Source organism: Hypomesus nipponensis, chromosome 22 (assembly GCF_054491055.1).
Source record: "Hypomesus nipponensis isolate SF chromosome 22, ASM5449105v1, whole genome shotgun sequence".
Taxonomy (NCBI): Eukaryota; Metazoa; Chordata; class Actinopteri; order Osmeriformes; family Osmeridae; genus Hypomesus; species Hypomesus nipponensis.
In genome coordinates, this window is record NC_140382.1 from 8,659,092 (window position 1) to 8,677,598 (window position 18,507).

At 39.6% G+C, this 18,507-nt stretch overlaps 2 protein-coding genes across 2 annotated transcripts; one reads left to right on the forward strand and one right to left on the reverse strand.

The window, feature by feature from the left end:
- Window positions 1-3,743: 3,743 nt before the first annotated feature.
- Window positions 3,744-5,907, forward strand: ier5l (immediate early response 5-like). The gene has a single exon (XM_084687162.1). It carries the CDS (start codon window positions 3,888-3,890, stop codon window positions 4,779-4,781), a length of 894 nt encoding a protein of 297 aa, XP_084543288.1. The 5' UTR covers window positions 3,744-3,887; the 3' UTR covers window positions 4,782-5,907.
- A 3,083-nt stretch (window positions 5,908-8,990) lies between these two features.
- Window positions 8,991-18,300, reverse strand: ptpa (protein phosphatase 2 phosphatase activator). Its single transcript, XM_084686680.1, has 10 exons — window positions 18,141-18,300; window positions 17,078-17,187; window positions 16,840-16,926; window positions 15,438-15,563; window positions 14,677-14,794; window positions 14,426-14,525; window positions 14,172-14,296; window positions 13,873-13,973; window positions 12,046-12,153; window positions 8,991-9,343 (listed from the first exon to the last, which is right to left on the reverse strand). Exons 1-10 carry the CDS (start codon window positions 18,163-18,165, stop codon window positions 9,269-9,271), a joined length of 975 nt encoding a protein of 324 aa, XP_084542806.1. The 5' UTR covers window positions 18,166-18,300; the 3' UTR covers window positions 8,991-9,268.
- Between the last annotated feature and the right edge of the window lie 207 nt (window positions 18,301-18,507).

The following is an 18,507-nucleotide window of genomic DNA, read 5'->3' on the forward strand; positions in this document are numbered from 1 at the left end:
GCAACCCATGTATGCTTATCAGTACCAAAACACAGACAAGAAAATTATGAAGTGCAGTAAGTAGACTAAAGTAAAGTTGTGTTCCATTGGACCTTATAATACATCAATCTGTGCGGTGTCTGTTTTTCACAGTATCAAAGTGGATTTGTTTATTAGACCAAAATGTATTTGTTTTGATCAAAATGTAATGCAGCAGATAACCAAGTTTATCAGACAGACAAAATATAGCTCTTCAAAGCCCAGTACGAAGTTTATTTTATAAGAAATGTTTTGGGTTTCTAATAATTGCATTGTATCCTCTTTTTCTACCCACTGGGCTGTTATCACATGGAGAGCTCAGGTGTACTGTTAGGTGATGATGGCTCTTTATACTTTTTGGACTAATCCCTGATTAAAACAAAAGTATATACAACATAGAGATACACCATGGACACTAAGGGGTCCACAGAGAAGGCTCAATCTCAAAGATATCACAGAATGTTTCATGATGAGTGGAATAAATGTATCTGAAACCAAAACACACACCTGGACACGCCTGCATGCTAAAAATACCCAAATGGCAGACACATCCACAAGCTGTGCAGATTCACGTGAGCAGATATCTCTCTCACTCAGAGAGACAGACAGACACTAAATATACACAATATTCACCTGTGTGTAAAGAAAAAGAGGGGCTTATCACTATTCCAGTTTGGTAGTCTGCCTTAGTTACACATGCGGTTATTGATTTCTTCCCTCTCAATGCATAGCTAAGAGAAGGCCCCCACGTACCCAGGTATTGTTAAGATGCAGCAGCAGTTCTCCTCTATCTAAGGGAGAGTGAAAGTGTGCGTATGTTTGAGAGGTAGACAGACAGAGGGGTGGTGGTGGGGGTATTGGAAAGGTGCATGTGTGTGTGTGTGTGGTGTGTGTGTGTGGAACCAGAGAGGGGTAGAGAGGAGCAGATCTGAGACAGCGCTGGAATAGCTGTGCAGCGTTAGATGTGCTGTATCTGCATGATTCCCCCATCATTCCCCTTCAAGGATTTTCAAGCTAAGGTGTAGGGGAGAAGGGGAGAGAGGGATACAAGTAGCAAGTCAATGTGGTATGTGTTTATGTTTGTGGCTATATGGAAATGTGTCTATTTGTGTGCCTGTGTGTATGTACCCAAAATTCATAAAGTTTCCAAAAAGATTGTTTGCCACCCTACGCAACATGATTAAAGATCCCATCACAATTTCCTGCAATCCTTACCTACTCACTTTTATTTAATTAGGATTTACAAATAACGCATTTTAAGTTCAAGCCATTAAAATGACCACACAGGATCTAACTTTTGAGTTCTATTTGAATTGAAATCTTATTTTTTTATCTTGATTTATTTCTAAATCATCCCTATAATATGTCCCTAATATTGGCAGCCCTGAATTTATTACTTTGTGTTCCCTGTATTTCGCAAGTTACCATATCTGAGTATCTCCTATTATTTTTGATGAAGTGGGAGAACATAACAGGAAATAATCTGAGAACATTCCTTCACACAGCAACTCTCTCACCTTGGAGTCATTGGTGATTGCATGTTGCCTTTTCAGCCCGCCCCTCAGGTTTTAAATGGGATTTAGATCAGGGAACTATGATAGCAAATGCAAAAGCTTCATGCTATGGATTCTGAGATATATTTTGAATCTCTTTGCTGTCTGAAGAGCCAATGACCACTTAGTGCCAGCTAAGACAAACTGGTTTTGACTTAATGTCTCCTGGTGCTTGAGGGACTTTGTTGCCATTTAGTCTAACAAGGTTACGAAGACTTTTGGACGTTAAATTGGGTGGCAACATCTGCGTTTGTTGTCAAAAAACGTCATTTCAGTTTAATCAGACAATAGAATCTGGTCCCAATCGAGGTTCCAATAACATTTATGAAACTCCAGGTACTTACATTTGGCTTTCTCCTTGATACCCTTCCAAATGACTTGACATGGATGTGTCTTTTATTGTTTGTAAGACTTGGTGACCCCTAACTGTAACTTTAACAATGATCCACCTCTGATCCTTTAACATTTGTTTTGCCACAAACCTCATCACCATGCATGGAAGTAGAACACAAATGCTTCCTATCACAGGCAGGTTCATCACACCCCAGCTATTTTAAATGTATTCATTATTACCAAATAAGTTAGATTTCCAGCAAGTAATTATATGAATGGACTGTTCGATTTGTGAAGGTAAACGACCATTTGTCTCATGTTATTTCTGGGTTCCCTTTGCCTTTACCATGTTGATTGAGGACAAATGGGACACTTCATATTTATTCCCCCAGTAAAATAGGATGTCATGGATGTCCACTTAGGAGTTCCTAAAGATTTAAAGAAACTTTCTGAATTTAAATATTGATTGAAATATACATCAATTATATTTTATGCATAGGATTCTCAAGGGGTGCCAATGATAGTGACATGCATGTTTTAAAAATACATATTTATTTACAAAAACATTGACTCATATGATTAAAGCCGGGATTCCTTCTTTTATATATATATATATATATATATATATATATATATATATATATATATATATATATATATATATATATATATATATATATATATATATATATATAAATATATATAAATATATATAAGAAGCTTACAAACAACAATTCAATGTTTTCACAGCCTGTTTTGTCATTGGTCATGTTCATCTAGGTGGCCAATACCCAATACATATTAACTTGAATGTAGATCCTATGGATTTCTCCATTCTCAGAAGGCATTTATTGTTGATTAACACTATTACATAATGGCTTAATCTCTTGGCTTCAACAACACTAAATAACAACAACTAAACTATGCACTTCTGACTGTTGAACTTCTGGTGCACACATTCCACTATTTGTTTTTCAATTTGGATAAAAGCTAAACGAATAACATTTAAAATGTTATGTACATCTGACTTTTAGATTGTAATTGTCAATGATCAAAAGTCTGAAAGGTATGGTGATTTGCATATGGACTTGGATAATAAATAGTTGTGTTATATGTAAAACATAACTGAGATAAGGTCACGTCAACGTCTTGATCCTGTCAAAAAGCTCCAATGTCTTACAGTTCTTGAAATAACAACATAATTAAATATGCTTTATATCATCTTATACTTTATATTGTATATGAGCAACTTAACAAAAATAACTCCCTAAACATTTCAGATCACTTTACAGAGTCTTTAGCAGACTACTCATTTGCTAAATGTTGACCACAAGTTGTGAGCATTAAAGAAGCAGAACATGTTTTTTTAAACACTAATATGTTTGATCAATAAAGTAACTATATAACAATGTAATAATGTATTTGTGTAGTATTTACATACACAAGGAATTATAAATACATAAAATCACTGGATGGACCTCCCCCCCGTCCCCATCTCATTTACTATACTTAGAATTTTAGATGTTTTCTTTTTGTTTCATTTTTTTGTACAAAACATCAGTCTGATTTAAGTTTATAAGTTTGACACATATAGACGACAGTTTGACCTGACACTGTTTAGTGCATCTCATTCCAGCTTGATAAAGTCGATTTGGAATTTGAATAGCACAGAACAACCGCCTTACTCTGATTCGCTCTGAACGACACCTGAAGGCGGACTTTGCATGTCAATCAACAGCAAACCCGGGCGCTCATTGGCAGAAGTCGAGGTGGGCGGACTCATTGTCGAAATATATATACTCTGGCTAAGCGTTCCTAGCAAATGATTGCTTGCTCACACAGAGAGTGTAGCGGACAGCGTGTTCAATGTTTCTCCACAGAACTGACTTAAGCCTTCGCCCCCGAACGAAATATCGTGACTTCCACTGAGATAAAGTCGGTTTTCTTCAAAGTAGAGGAGGGGGAAACGACTAAATAATTACAATGATCAACACTATGGAGTGTGCAGTGGATGCACAGAGTCTAATTTCGATTTCATTACGAAAAATTCACAACTCCAGGACGCAGAGAGGAGGAATCAAGCTGCACAAAAACCTCCTGGTCTCCTATGTGTTGAGGAACGCAAGGCAGGTCTACATGAACGAGAAGTACGCGGAGATCTACAGAATGCAACAGTACGAGGAGGTGATGACCGTCTGCAACGAAATCCAGGAGTTAAACCCACTCGACTTGCCCGAAGACTGTGAGGAGCAGAGTGGGGATTGCTGCGGCAACGTCGGAGCGAGCGAACCGGCGAGTCTCTGCGGCGCGCTACCGCCTGTGTGCCACCTAGCAGCAGTGCAGTCAGCAGCGCACACTCTCTCACTCCAAAGCGAGGAGGTCTGCAAGGAAACAGAGCCTTCGTTCTACCGAAGCTGTTGTGCCGAAGCTTTCCCTGTATCGAACTGTGACTTTTCTCCAGTGAATAACATGCACTGCAACAAAACGACAGTGCTGGATTTGGACACACACGTAGTGACTACGGTAGAGAATGGGTACCTTCATCAGGACTGCTGCGCGTCGCTCCAACAGTGCTGCCAGGGCGCACAGACCCCATCAAAGAAACGCAAGGTTGACTTCGGTTATTATCTTTCAGATATCGAGGAGATTCCGGATTTTACACCATGTAAAAGAGCAAAATTCGAGGACTGTTCATATGCAAATTCGGAACACTTGGACCCGTCAAACATTTCCAATCTGATCTCGATCTTTGGCTCGGGGTTTTCAGGGCTAGTGAGCAGACAGGCGGACTTTGAGCAAGCCTTAAACGGACAATTCTGTAGCAAACAAGCCCTAGCGAGCCTCGGGGCATGGACTAGAGCTATCGTAGCTTTTTGACTCCATGGTAAGCTAGAATCAAACACTTTATGATAATTGTACAAAGTCTAAATCAAATCGACTTTATTTTTACAAAAACCTGCTATTTAAACATTGAACAGTTTTTATTTGTTGGGTTTCGTTTTTTACGGGGAGGGAGAAAGAAAGGTTGTAGGCTACCACATGTGATGTGCAGGCTTTCCTTTTAAACCGAAAATGTCGACATACACATTGTGAATTTTATCAAACGAAGTACATTTCGTTGCCTTAAACCCAACGCATACTACTGCTAGCTGTTGTTGCAAACATTCGAAGTGGTTGAATGTCTCTTTGGCATATTATGTTCGAGAATTGCTCTCATTTAAAAAGTGTAAACACAATACTTTGAGACACTATATACAACGAAAACCCAATATCATGCTATTGCCCTCTGCACTGTCTAAAAATGTGTCCATTACAATGGCTTAGCTAAATGGTGTGTTCTGTAAACAACAAAGCACATGTATGTAAGGCTTGGCTTCATAACATAGGCTATTAGCCTACATATTGTATATTGTGTCTCTTGGGATGAACATTGAGTAAAGCCTTTACAAGCAGGACCTATGGCATGTTTTGATCACATAGCCCAAGTTGAGAGCAATCAATGTTCAGACCTAAATTTGAATCTTAAAGCTCACGAGGGATAGGTACATCAACTATGAGCCATCTCAATTGGCCCAACTTCTATCAAGCCAGAATTGGAACCATGAATTACTCCAACTCCCAGAATGCACGCGGAATCGAATCAATCCAGGTATTTTTTGACAGTTTTGGTCTGTTGAGCATAACCCCTCCCCCTTAATCTTTCACAAAGTTTGACCGAGCCTTTACAGTAATTCATGATGCCAACATTACTTGGTTTTGTGAGTTTTGTTTAATTTTCTAAAAATCTTAGACCTTTTGTTTTAAAAAGGCAAAATCATAATTTAGCCATACACCCACACATTATATAAGCACTATGTGTACTGAAATAACGTTTTCAGGCGTTCTCTCCATATTTTGTTGGTATTCTTGTATTTTTGTGTATATTAAATTGTATATCACCGGGTAAAACTGTTTTAGAACATATTTGTTAAAAATTTATAATCTTAATAAAAAATGAAAAGTATTCTGTCTTTTTTCTTGTATCGCCACTCACTTGAGACCCTAGCCTACACACATCTTGGTGTCTTTTCATAATGTGAAAAACACGTGAGAATATTAAGGCTATAATTGGGAGACTTGTCCCGAAATTTACCGTTGGACTGGGCCTACACAATAGCCTACACTTTAAATCATGATAGCGTACATTAAAACATTAATACATACACAACTTGAATGCATGACATAGCTGCATTGTAGGCCTGGCTAATGTTTAAATATGCAGTAGGCCTACATCCTGTAGGCTGTATTTTTTTTACGTTGAGTGATAGGCCTATGTCAAAACTGTTTTGTTTTATAGCAATACCAACTAATCCCACGTTTATTCTCAGGATCTCAGGGCATTTGCATCTTTATTGACCGCAGAAAGCTTTCAAAACGCTTAAAAAACGTTTGGTTAGTCTAAAATCCCATAGGCTACTCTCGCGGGTTGTGAATCTGCTGTGAGCTTTGCGGAAGCAGCCCGCCTTTTTGCCAGATATTTTTTTACCCAAAACTTGCAGTCGTGTTATCTCTGCTACATGCCACTTGGTGGTGTTCTTCAAAATCAATGAATGAAGGCTTTAGAGAGCCTGTGTAGCGGCACCTCGGGCTGACCTCGGCTCCGCTGCCCTCATCCCCCACCCCCGCCATCCCACCCCCTCCTCCCTCTCACCCACCCCGTTTCCCACCCCTCCTCCTCTGTCTCATTCGTTTTTATTCCAACCAGAGACCTTTCGACTCCTTTCAATGAGATACCGCAGTACGTCCAACATCATATTGCTACGTCTCTTCATTTCTCGTGACTATTTCCATCGTTTCTCGATATTTGACAAAGCCTAGTCTACATCACAATTACGCAGTCTTTAAGACAATACTAAAATGTGCGCCACTTTTCGGATTATTTCAGTTGTTGGCTATATACTAAAGGCTAAGCAAGTTAACATTATCTTAACTGGAAAATGAATAACATGTAGGCTAGGCTACACTACTGAGGAATAATGTGCATTTTCTCAAACTTAAACAGCCTTAAATGCGTTTTTTGTTCTGTATTATCTGCTAAATGTATTAGCTGTAGGCCTATGTTAAATGTAGGTTATGGGCAAACAGTCCTGTCATACAATTTGCGCGGAAAATATTTTTTTGAAATTATTCTAGCCTATATTCATCTGCAGCAGCGCACTCCCAGTGAAACTGTTGTGAACAGTTGGTTTCGTTCGTTTCGTAGTGTAGTGTAGAGCGAGCTCCTCCACGTGGTGTGAAAAGGAACAACGTTTTGATTTGTAGAATGGTGCATAGACCGAATATACCACAATCTCCTTTCGCATTACTCAGCAAACCATTAACTACGCATTTCAGGGGCCAAAAAGGTTTTCAGATGCATGCACCCAACAAGAACAATGTCCCAAATAAATAACATTAATAGTAACAACAATAATACTTGTATACACATACTATACTAACTAATTCTGTACCTATATGTTTAACCTTACATGAATAACATTTTCAAATCACCCTTGATTAAATAGTGTCCTGTCAAAGTCATTTGTGTACCATACTAGTATGAATGGAGGATACATAAATAGGATACTGAAAACTGCTAGAACTGATGATTTAAAAATCATGATGTTGTGCTCAGGCAGTTTGCTAACAGTGTTGTAATAAATGAACGTAACTACTTAACTGAATTGCTGTTTGATATTGTACTTTGGACCTTTTTACATGTCTCTTAAGTTAGCCTTGTTAACATGAATGAAATCTAAATCATTCCATTTATAAAAATTGCTAATTGGCAATAACATTTTGTTGTGCCACTGTGTGACTTCAACTGCCTACTTCAAGACAAAGTTAATGCCAGGTTTAGGTTAGAATACTGCATGTAGTTAGCCAACACAACAATAGCTGAAATATGGATAGCACAATTTAAGTATTGATATGAATAACAACACTATGAGATAAAGAATGAGTGACCACTATCATGGTCATGGTAATTATGAGGTCCCATGTATTCCATTTAAAATGCACTTTAAAGCACTTTATGACATGTTGTTGGAGAGGCTGGACTCTTAAGTACCCTGACCAGTGGTGAATTGATGTTTTTTGAAGTACAGTAGACCAACACTTGTAGTCCTGTAGCTATGAAAACTGTGTATTGAAATAATCTCAATAGTTTATCTGTAAAGTTAGGGAGTAACACACCTAATTCACCTCATACAACATACAGTGTACTCAGTGGACATTGATATACTTTAGGTATCTGCTGTAAATACAAACACATCCTTTCCTCATTGAGACATCTCACCTGAATGATTTGAAAACATCTGCTTATATGTAACTAATCCAATAATGGCACTTCAGCCATATTTTGAGTAAAACATTATACAAGATTATGCATTTAATCTCCACTAAGTGAACTTTTGAATGGGCAAACACACATTGTTGATGACACAAGCATTACTGGGGAAGGCTACAGAAGAACTGCAGTGCCAGTCTACAGCTTTTCAAGTTCACTTGATAGGGCCATGTAGTCAGAAGAAGCAGGCTAACCAATCTTTGATAGTGTTAAGTGATACGATGTCTGAATGTATTTACAAACTCAAGCTTATTTGGTTATTACCTGTTGTGTAGTACTCAGAGCCATCTAGTAAAGAAGAATCAATTACAGACTCTTTTTGTTTTCATCCCTTTAAATAAATACATGGTTTAAGGAACATTTGAGAGTATGCTCAAAATCAAAGTCGTTTCTGTGAAAGAACATTCCAATAGTAAAAGTTCAAATATGAGTAATATGACTATGGAAAGGCAACAACATTTGCAACAATACTGCACATACAATTGGCCAAAACAAGATGAAAAAAACAGGATTGTTCAAACAAAACCACACTGCTGAAAAATGAAAACGATTCAGAATTATTTTAAATGCTTAATCTCTTAATAAGTAAGAGTATGTTACTTAGAAAATTCACGACTCTTTCTACTTACACTAAGCACAAGCACCTTGCTTCCTGCTGTGTGCCATGTACCAAGGACCATCCAATTTAAGTATGTTTTCAAATAAATACAGACATGTAATGATTTATGCTCAGTATTGCAATGTTTAGTAATTGACAACTTTTTGGACCATATGCACACACAACAAAACAAATCATTTCCGGCAGTTGCAAAATTCAGTGGGAGATTTATCATCTAGAAGCCTAACTATGAATGATGGTGGCATTAACTACAATTGTGTGGAACATATGACATGTAAAGAGACACCTAATAGGGGGTTGATTGTATGCTACTGTTGGTTGGGTGGTGGATTGGGTGTTTGGTCTTTCCATCATACATGAAATCTCTCAATGACATGATTAGGGCTTCACAGGTTGAATAGAGAGGAGGCTGCCAAACTTGAAGTGCTGAATGACTGGGAACTTCTCCAGGCACTAGATATGGTGAGGAAGGTAAAGATAGGGGGACAAGAGAAATGGAAAAAAGAGAGAGGAGAAAAGTTGGAGAAAATAGGGAGAAAAAAGCAGGAAACAAAAAGATGATGAGAAAAGGATTCTTGTTAGGTAAAAGGAAAATAAATATATTTCCTAAGTTAGATACCACAATCACTTTGAAACATTGTTGTTTTAGGTTGTTTACCTTAACTCTTGAAGTGCTCTACTGTCTAAGCAAACACTACATTTACACCATGGCATGCAAACTGGTTTACTTGTGTACTGGTAAAACCACATTTATGAATGTGCCTTTTGCAGAGTTCCCACCTTATTTTCAACATTAAATTTAATTACTTAAGTCAAAGTCAATGACATGTTCTGTGAAACATCTCATGTGAAACTGTGGTCACTTTCCTGCACAGGTATTGCATGAGACCAGTATAAAACTGAAACCAATATGAAATGTAGGTATGGAATGTATGTTTTAATATTACATGAGCCAGAGTCCTGCTGCTCTAGAGAAAGAGAGCATCATTTATTACTCTCTGATGTAATAATAATTATCATATTTGAGGACTTCCAAATGTAATTCACACAAAAAGTATAGTGCTGGTGTTTGCTTTCAAAAAAGTTGGTTAAGCTCAGCCCAGCATTGATATGGCAGTGTGTGAAGAACACCAGGGTTTTCAACAGAGTAGGATATTTGCAAATACAAACTTGATAATACACCTAATACATAAGAATGATGCACTTTATGATGGAACATATTGTAAATACATAAATACTTTTAACACATTGTGATAAAGCTCAATACGTGTATTTCTAAACATGGAAAACAGTGGTTTGGGGTTAGCTGGAAGCTTAGTTACCTGAGACAACTGTACACTCAAAATTCCTACATTTGGTCTTATTTGTGTTCTGAGGGTTCCTAACTTGATCAACCCCAGGGTTCCTAACTTGAGTAGATATTACCTCAAACTTCTTCCATTTCTCTTTCCATGTGACTGGGTTAGCTATTCTCTGGATGTGCCAATCTAATACCAAAATAAATACCAGAACTGGAGCCTTCACCATTCAAAAGTAAAACACTTAAACAAGTTTTCGTGAAGCAGCACCTATAAAAGGGATGGGGGTAAATACAGTGTAAATATTGAAACAAGTCTAATCAAAGATCAGAAAATGGTCCTTGCTATTAATTTAGGTAATTAATTGAACATCAGTATCATTTTTCAAGACGACTTGAACTGAAACAGGATTAAAAACTAGTCTGACAAGGAGATTATGCTAATTACTTTTACATGGCAGAAAGTTTCAATTTGTTCTCTAATGTTTGAAAGTACAGCAGATTCTATAAAATCCATTTACTCTACTTAGTAAACTTCAACCAACAGCTCCCAAAGAGTCATGAGGAAACCTTGAAATTCAATTATAGGTAACATAACTACCCAGTATACACCTGGATATATATATATTAGTTCATTAACCAACCATTTAAAGTGGCTTGTGGATAGTTTCAAATCATTAGTAAATGGTTTTGAATCTTACACACTGAAATACAGCATGGCGATACAGTATGTGTATGAAGTTCAGGAGTGGAAAGATAACAAAGACTGTTTTAACTCCTCACACAGGGGCATCTTCATTACTCATCTGTTTCATAAATGGCTCATAAATAATACGTTTTTTAGAAAGTCACTTGGTGTTATTTAACTATTCTAAGCTGAATGTTTGGTTTTTGAGCGCCAGCAAATAGGGAAAGAGAGAAACAGACAAGGAAAAAGATGGAAATACAAAGAGAGAAAGAGGACAAAAAAAAGAAAGTAAGGGTAATTTCTGAGAGAAGCATAATGAGGGAAACGGAGAGATGCAGAAAGAGAATAGACCTACAGTGAAAGCAAAATATAGATTGAAAGCCACAGAAGTAGAGGGAAAGAGGCTGAGAAGAGAGAGGAGCCTGTTCCCTGTGTGTGTGGGGCCGGGGGAGGGAGAGTGGAATGCGAGCCTGCTGATGGCTGCTCCAGGCTTGGAAGGAGAGGGGGGAGGGGTGGGGGTGAGAGTGGATAGTGTATGGGCGGGGGGTGCGGGGGAGGTGGGGGGGGGGGGGGGTGAAGGCAGACAGTTTGGCCCCTCAGCTCTGGGAAGAGTCACAGGCTGCACTCGAAAACACAGGATGTGGGCTCACAGGCAGGAGAAGGGGGTGGGGCCCACACACACACACACAGACACACACACACACAGTTCTTTCCTCTCAAGTTAACCCTTTATTGTCACACTCCCTCTCAAATTGAAGGGCATGATAAAATCACTCCTTTTAAAGTGTACAGCGCAAGCAAGGTGTGACTAAAATATTAAAATGAAAACCTTAAAACTACAGAACCCAGATGCTGGCACAATAAACAGATTTGCTCATCCACAAAATGAACTAAAAGTAATGACTGCAATGTAGGTTCTCTTTGAATGTGTTCCTCAATTATTAGCACAGGTGTCACTGTGGTACAATAGAACCTATTTAAAACCTTGATTTTTGGACAATCAATCTGACTGAGTAACAATTTGGGCAGTGTTTGAGGAAAATATGTATGTATATATTTTAAGAGTAGGCTGGAGAGGAATAAGAAGAAAATGAAATTTCTGGTCGAGATTTTAAAATATGTTGACGTTAATGTGCTGAATATGCCTATAAGACTGTAAATGTATCCTACCTCTGCTTTGTACATTCGGATCAAACCCTGGTTCACTTTGGACCAATTGGGAACAGCGCTGATGTTCCACAACTGGTTGGAGTGCTCGGCAAACGGACCTGTCTTCATCTACAGAAAGAAGGTGAAAGAAAGAGACAGAGAGAGAGACACAGGAAGAAAGAAAGAGGGCCAGGACAATGATGGGGGTAGGGAAGGTAGGGTTGAAATAGGAGATGGGAAGGGAAATATATGAGATATAAGGAGTTAAAATATATCAGTTAAATTCAGCACATATCAGACTTGTGAATGGATTAAAATAATGAAGTAGAGACAAAAGTAGGAGGAGCAACACATTGACATTTGACCTTTCAGTCAACCATCAAACCATATTTGTTATTTAGGACCTTATATTATGCTGTGTGTCTCAATATATTTGAAGAATTTCAACTAATTAATACCCTGGATCTGAAGGGACTAAACCCTCTTCCCATAACCCCCCTTATTTTCCCAGCACCTCCTTACCCAGAGGGCATCTTTTGACCTGGGCAGGAACCCCAAGTTAGTCCCTGGCTTCCCTCAGGCCTCCATCCACCAACCCCCCTCTTAGACTACACCATTTGCTGTGGCCTCATGTGAGGAAGGAAGGGGGGAGGGGAGAAGAGAGATGGGAGGGAGGGAGAGAGGGATGGGGGTGGGGTTGAAGGAGGGTCCCTTGGGGAAGGAGTGATTCACAACAGTATGTGGGGAAGGAAGTGACTCATGTGAGCTTAGGACTCCACACACACACACACACACACACACACACACACACACGCACACCATGTGTGAGCATGAGTGTAAAACAGAGCAAGTACCCATTTGAGTGTCTATGTGTGCATGGTAGAGCATGGAAAAGGAATGGAATGTGCTGATGGCATACACATACAAATAAAGGAGCTGGCAAGGTCAAGAGACACAAACACACAAAAAAGTGACAACTATGGTATTGTTCAGGTTCACACAAAAGCATAAGCAGAAGTAGAGAAAAGGAAGGAGTGACATTAAGATTGAGAAAAATGATCTTCAGTTGAGTCAGGGGCCCTAAACCACTTCTCTCTTATTTTATGCAGTTTCCTCTATTTTCCCGTCTTTCCTTTCTCCACCCCTTCTTTCCTTCCTCTGCTACAGGAAACTGAGCCAGAGAGGGGAGGGGGGGCGGGGGGTGGAGGGACCGGGAGAACCGAGACAGTCTGACACAACATAGAGAGAGGGAAAGGCAGACAGAGTGAAATAGAAAAAAGAGCAGTGAGACAAATAAGACTCAAACACACTAAAAGAAATCCAGACAACAGACAGATTGTGAGAGGCTGACAAACACAGAACAAGTCCTGGTATCAGGAAACAAAGAGAGGGCCAGCCAGACAGAGAGAGAGAGAGAGAGAGGCCCCTCTATGCAGCTGTAGCATCTTCTCTTAACGTAGCCTGTTGTTGGGAAGGAGGTGGATGGGGAGGAGGGAGGTGGGTGGGGAAGAAGTAAGGTGAAAGGTTCGGGAGGGTGGGAGACATGACATTGCCTGTGCCTCCTCCCCCTCTTTACTCCCCTCCATCTTTTACCCCCACCCTCTATAATTTGTATTATTCCCACTCCTTTTTTGGTCAAGTATCCCAGCTAGCTAACTGATATAAAGTTATATAGAAACACACTACCTTTCCCTTAGTGTGTGCTTAAGGGTCTTCCTCCAGAACAAGAAAATCTGTCCTACATAAAAGCCTGTCCCCACCTCATTTTTTCTTTGGTCTTCAATCCTCATTTTATTTTCATTCCTTTGATCAACATGTGTGATCCTTGGGAGACATTTTCCTACTCACCTCATTTATAAATTTAATGCACTCCAGAAACATGTAGTCCTTGTAATTCTCGTTCACCACTTTCTCGTCTACAAAGTGCCTTGGTTCAAGTGTAGGGTGATCTAGGACAAAGGGTGGAGAGAAAGGAGAATTGCATGTACTTACTCATTTACACCACTGGGTGTCCTCCTATCCATTCACAAGTATGATACAAGTATGATTTCTTTCCTATTTAATTTCAGGAAACATAATTTATTTAGAGATTTTTCATGTAACTTTCCACATTCAGTTTTGTGGTGGTTTTAGGATTGGGTTCTTACCTATGAACTGGGAACTACCCCATATAAAGGGGAGGAATTGGAAATCGTCTAGCCCCCAAACGCCTTGGCTGCCAGCAGGCTCCATTCTGTAATAGTGCTGAAGCTTTCGCATAACTGCCAGATACCTGACCAGGTTAGATGGGTACAACACTGCTGAATTAGCAATGACAGGTGCTGATTTTGAAAATAATTGGCATTTTATGTTGGCTCACACACATACAACATTGTTTCATAGAAACAAGAGCACACCCTACCTCTCGAACACCTTAAAAACGATGGCCAGCTGGTCGTCTACCCTGAGAACTCCTATTTTGCAGAGACAGCAAAGGAAGGTGGCAAAGGCTGCTTCATGACCTGAGAACACAACCCCCCACCCCCTCAGTCAGTAATCTGCTACTTAAGTATCCATTAAATTTAAAACAACTGACAACCATTAAAGAGGTGAAAAGGAGGATTTGCATGGACATCGAAAATGGGGTTTGTGTGAGACTACATGTGTGATTACCTGTTCCGTAGTCTATTCTAGTGGAGTTGCCCACAGCCTCCTTCAGATACACAGCTATCTCTGGAACTGCTGCACTCTTGTCTGCTGGGATCACTTCTGCAACCAGTCTCTCTGCCTCCTACGCAGACAAGCACACATCATATCTTAAGGTCTAACTTTTTTCCACCTCTAAAGCATGTGTTAAGGCCGATTTATACTTCTGCGTTTTTACGCACACGCACACGGGGAACGCCCTCTGCGTGTCTTCGCAGAGCCCTCGCAGAGCTCTGCGTGCGCCTCCTGATTTTCCTGACTATCCGTCTGTCCGTGCGTCTTTTTACGGATACCCCTTGGCTATGATTGGTCCGTATTGCGTCAGGGGTGGGGGGCGGGGTTGCCGTGACCAACAAGAGAACAGAATCCTTTGACCGCCATTGTTGTACGTTTTTACAACTCTTATTTCAGCTAAACAGTACATGTAAATCAGCATCTGAATTAAAATGTGACGAGAAATGGACAGTGTAGTTGCTGAAAATGTGCTTATTTTATTGATGAAATGGTTCATTTGTAAATTTGCTCCGACTTTTCGATAACCTAGCTAGCATCGCAGTGCAGCGTCATCTACTGTTCTGGCTGTGAATTGCTTTCAGCACGCAGAGCCGTCTGAGTAGTATAAATTCAAACAGTCCGTCCGACTCCGTGCGTGCGTCTGTCCGTTAACGGAGACGCAGAAGTATAAATCGGCCTTTAGTGCATGTGTTAGTGCATGTGTATGTACACACCTGGTCCAGCTTGGCATACCAGGTCCTGTAGGCTTTGTTGCCAAAACGTGAAGGCTGGTCTACGGGGGGGGTCTCATCAATCCAGCGGTCTAGTGTGTCCAACAGACCCAGTAACTTCTCTATTGTCTGCAATAGAATGCTTCACCCTTATTATTATTAGAATGAGTCTTTTAAGAACTATTTATCATTTACAATGACATCCTATTAAAAACAGTAATGTTTAAAAACCAACTGATAATTAGCACACAAACATTTCTCTAAACATATTGTGAAAAACATGTTATTGCTTTGTTATTATGGAAGACATTTTTATTTAGTCCATTTAAAAACATCCATACTGCAGCAATTGGCAATTGGCGCTTTAACATGAAGCTTTTCCTCTTTTGCCATTCACTCTCAGGTTCATGTATTTTTCTCTCTCCATCTCTCTCCTTCTTTGACTGTTGCCTCCAGGGACCCATTAGACAGAAAGGGCGGCACCCATCTTTCACACCCTGAGTGACAGTGTTGCTATGGCTGTAGATACTGCCCTACCCTCCCACTGGAAAAAAAGATTCCATAATTCATTAGCAGTCTCCAGAGCAAGGCAGACTGCATGTGTCTGTATGTGTGTTATTACATGTTTCTGCATGTGTGTGTATGTGGAATGATGTATCTAAAGCAGGATACCATATTTGGAAAAGCTCAGATAGCAGATCATTTTTTGTTTCTAACGTGGCAGAATTTAATCCTGTTAAAAAACAGACAGAAAAGCTAAAGGTTCTTGCCAAATATCTGTCAAGGTGTGGGTGCCATGCTGGCCCGGCTGCACATAGGTAACCTGTACGGATCCTATCAGCCCAGCGTTAGATCCCGTTTCCCATAGCTCACAACGACATTCTCCTGCCAATGTAATCCACTTATGTCAGCAACACACGACATCTACCACAAAGTTTTGGCATTGCAATGAAGCAAAAATGAATCACCCTAGCCCACATAAAACCAAAGATTCCGACACATTATGGTCAACAGTGGAGTCACTCAACACTCTCTCCATAAAGTAACTGAGGATCATTAGGAGTCTAAAAGTGTCACAGCACTGTATCTGTTGTTTTTATAGTTAGCACAATTTCTAATGAATCAGTGTGGAGTTGTTGCTAAGAATTGGGGTGTATATCATCAATCTACACTGCATAGTATCTAGTAAAAACACAGAATTGGCTTTTGTGCATGAATCCATTATTTAATTTCAATTTCAATATAAACTTACACGTATATTTACAAGAACTCTCTGCATCTGTTATACTTTGTGTACAAGAGAGTCTAAGTTTGCCCAGTTGTTTGCACCCAGATCCTCAACCACCAGATTGCCAACTTTAATTGTGTTTGACAAGACAAGCAGTTTGCACATACTGATACCTACCTCCGACACTTTGTATTCACATGTCAGCTTCTTCCCCTTCACTCCCTCGTTCATCGTCAAAATGAATCCCATGTAGTCAGCATATGCCTTTGGAGCAAATTAGAAGAAATTATGTAAATATATAACTTGGTACAACCATGGTGCCTCATGTTGGGGGCAGGGAAAGGTGTAGATAGGAAATCAGAGGTTGTAGCTACTGTAGGCCTAAACAACATGCTATGCTATTTGTGTGAGCTACCTGTGAGCGTTTCCATTTCCCCATGTCCGGAACCATGCTGATCTCTTTCTTTGGCACCATGAAGGTAAGATTGCTCAGGACTGGGACCAAGTCATCTTCAGGGGAGGATCCTATAGTAGCACAAAATCATAGCAGATTCTAAATCTACATGCTCTGTTCTCTGAAAGTGAATAGCTTTCTAATATTTCAGTCAATTTCAGGTGGTGCCTTGCACTCCACGTGCGGTTTATCTTGTAGGATTTAAGACCTTGATTGCATACATAATCAATTGTCCAATCTATGCAAGTCCTCATCCCACAGAGTTATCTAGCAGTTTCAAGGAAAAAAAACTCATGCAAAACAACAACAACAACGGAGTTCCTCTTTACAGAAATCCTTCAAAAACATAAGCATGCCTATCACAATGGACACATACACAATGGGCCTGTTCGATAAAGCTTGCTCCAAAAAAAATATAATTTATGCATTTAATGTTTTATTTAGTTGATTTTCAATAAATACATATCTAAATATATAACTGATGAAAAAAGTGAATACAAATAAACAAACTCGTACACACTAACTCGACCAGCCATCTGAAATGTGCATGGCCATCCTGTGGAAAATCCACGATAACACATTGACATCAACTAAAGAGAATGACTTGCCAATGCGGTTATTTTCTTGATAATAATAGTCAAATATTTATCTTTATTTATAAGTAGGCAAGCTAGATAGGCTACTTCCATTTTACGACAGCTGCTAATATTGGGTAGCCTATTTCAAAATCCAAACATGAATACAAATTTATAATTAAAGCCTGAAACATTTTAAGATGATCTTGAACATCAAGCTACTTGGCTGAGCTACTGTACTAAACGTGATAATTACGCAAATTAAATGGCTAACCAACTAGCTAGCCTCCTGCTGCTTTAGGCTACAAGATAAACTGGCTAGATTAAGATAGCTATCTAGCACAGTCGACTAGTCGTCATAAAATGATTAGTTATTATCAAATCCAGTGGCTAAAATATACCTAGTACTGCGGCCCCACGTCTATTATAATAAGTTGTTTCTTAGTTACCTGTCTGTTGTTCCGTCTCCGCCATGTTTTGGAAGAAGCGAATAGTTTTGACAACATAAACTTTGAACTTTCACCTGCCTTAGTCCATTTAGACAACTAACGCTAGATGAACATCAATTTAGAATAGAGCGTCGTCCTACCGGTACGGAGGACAAAGGCATGTCAGCAATTTTTAAGAAACGCGTTTTTTATACCTCTGGACACATGACTTAAAGTCATGCCATAAAGTACACGTACATGGCAGGCTAAAATAATCTATATTCGATATGTGCTTTAAAGACTTTTCAGTTGTACCCACTATGCAGGGTCGGCCCCAAGGGGTTTGACGGGCAATGCCCCCCCCCTCCCCCAATTGAATGCTGTGAAG